Below are 2,065 nucleotides of genomic sequence, written 5' to 3'. Positions count from 1 at the left end.
AACTCTTGAGCCATGCCAGTGTAAAACCGCTTCTGCTTTTGTCACTGCATGATTTGATCCTTGCTCTGTTTCTGTCACCCGTGTTCAGTCCGCACATGATCGCTAGACCGTTCTCTCTGATGGATAACATTCTATCAGAGCCTGATTGTTAGAATCAATGGCTGAAAAAGACAATGAATCCCCTGCTTCAAAGACTGCCACGTAGGAGAGCTTTGTATGCAGGCTTTGATCCCATGAGCTCTCAGAAGCTGTTTATTTTCCTTGGTCACCATGATCATAATTCCAGAACCTGAGATTGTTTCACCAAGGCATGAGTCAAAGTTGTTCTAGTTTATTATCAACACATCATCAAGAACTAACAAAACCTTTAAGATCCGGCAATCAATCTTTCCTTTACTGAACCTAAATCATGCAACTTCATATCCTAAATAATCCCTACACAAAGCTTAACAACATGACAATTTTACAATACCTACACAAGGCTTAACCTCATTCGTTTCATGCTCCTCATCTCTGCATCCTCATCACGTCCTGATACTTCTTCGTATCCATATAGATAAGGCATATCGCGCTGGTTTGATCCATATGAGACACTGAGGCTATTCTGTTTACCCCCAACTACAAGACACACGCGTCAATGAATTCTCATCCTCTTCATCATCGTTATCAACGAGTTCTCAGACGAGCCAATGCCTAAACTCTTTCGTTTCCTGATCATTGTCTCTGAATCCACATCACGACCAGATTCTTCTCCTTCTTCTTCAGTTTCATTGTTTGCTTCTATGTTTATGTCCATTCCTGCATCAGAAAATCCAGCGTCGTTACCATCTATATCCTCCTCAACATCAACACCTTCACCACTATTATCATCATCATCTTCCTTTTCTTTATCCTCATCACCTGCATTTTCATTGTTTGCCTCTATGTTTATTCCCCTACATTCTTCGTCTTCAGTTTCTTTTCCGTCAAGAATACATTGAGGGACCTCCTCCAAAAGTTGTACACCGCAGCCTTTAACCTTCCATCCTTCATCATGGACTCTGAACTTGAAAAAAAGCTCGTTGAAAGTGGCTTCTTCGGCTTCAGGACAATCCTGGTTTAGAGAGAACGAATCTTCAAATATATAAAGATGCTCTTGCAATAGATATGGAACTGGCATACGATGGAGCTGGTCTGATCCATATGGGACAGTGTGGCCATTCTGTTTACCCCCGATGCGACAAGATATACCCGTAAACGAATTCTTATCCTCATCATTATGATCCGCGAGATCAGTATTGCCTTTTGACAGCAAGATGCAAGCTTTGAATCTGAAGGATGAAGGAAGAGGTGTTGGAGCCATATTGATCGTTAGGCAGCCTGAAGTAGCTTGGTGAGTGAAGTGTGCAGGCACTTCTTCACCCGGTAAGAGCGCATATTTGCAAGCTGATGTCTGGATGAGCTTTCGAGCTTCTTGATTCAGGTTGAAGCAGCGAGCAAAGTCTAGGCAAATGTTCGGATTTTGAAAAGAGGAGGAGTCTATACTCTTCAAAGATTCACAACCGTGTGCATCTATAGATAGAAGGGAGCCTGGAAGCTGTGGAAGTGCTACGAGCTCGCTGCATTCTGTGATGTCAAGATTAATTAGTCCGGACAGACGTCTGATGCAATTTGGAATAGTCTCGAAACCCTCATGGCCGAAACGTAATGATATTGGAGATGTAAGGGCCTTTTCGGGTAGACATATCGGCAAAATGTAGTCAAAATCGAAGTCTGTTTCTAAACTCCAACGTCGCTTCATTTCAGACCCCCACTCGATTATTGCTTCATTGTAATTGATGAAATCGTAATACTCAGGATCCTCGTCCCAGCGGTAAACTCTACTCAGAGCAAGAACCTCAAGATTCTCCAACTTGGAAATGTTCGGAGATATAGTTTTCAGCTTCTCGCATCCAAACATACTTAGCTTACGCAGACGAAATAGCTTCTCAATCCATGGAGGAACCTCCTCTATACCTGTCTTGCTCAAATTCAACTCTACAATACTGTCAGGAACATTTGGGAAGTCTTTGATGTTTTTACACCC

At 42.4% G+C, this 2,065-nt stretch overlaps 1 protein-coding gene across 1 annotated transcript; it reads right to left on the bottom strand.

Moving 5' to 3' along the window:
* Positions 1 to 526: 526 nt before the first annotated feature.
* On the bottom strand, positions 527 to 2,062 carry LOC106321645 (probable disease resistance protein RPP1; the record flags this gene model as incomplete). Its single annotated transcript, XM_013759887.1, has 1 exon — positions 527 to 2,062. A coding segment is annotated over one exon (1,428 nt), but the record flags the coding sequence as incomplete, so codon positions are not given.
* Positions 2,063 to 2,065: the final 3 nt, after the last annotated feature.

The sequence above is a fragment of the Brassica oleracea genome, unplaced genomic scaffold (genome assembly GCF_000695525.1).
Source record: "Brassica oleracea var. oleracea cultivar TO1000 unplaced genomic scaffold, BOL UnpScaffold02271, whole genome shotgun sequence".
Lineage (NCBI taxonomy): Eukaryota > Viridiplantae > Streptophyta > Magnoliopsida > Brassicales > Brassicaceae > Brassica > Brassica oleracea.
This window is presented reverse-complemented; position numbering and strand designations above follow the sequence as displayed.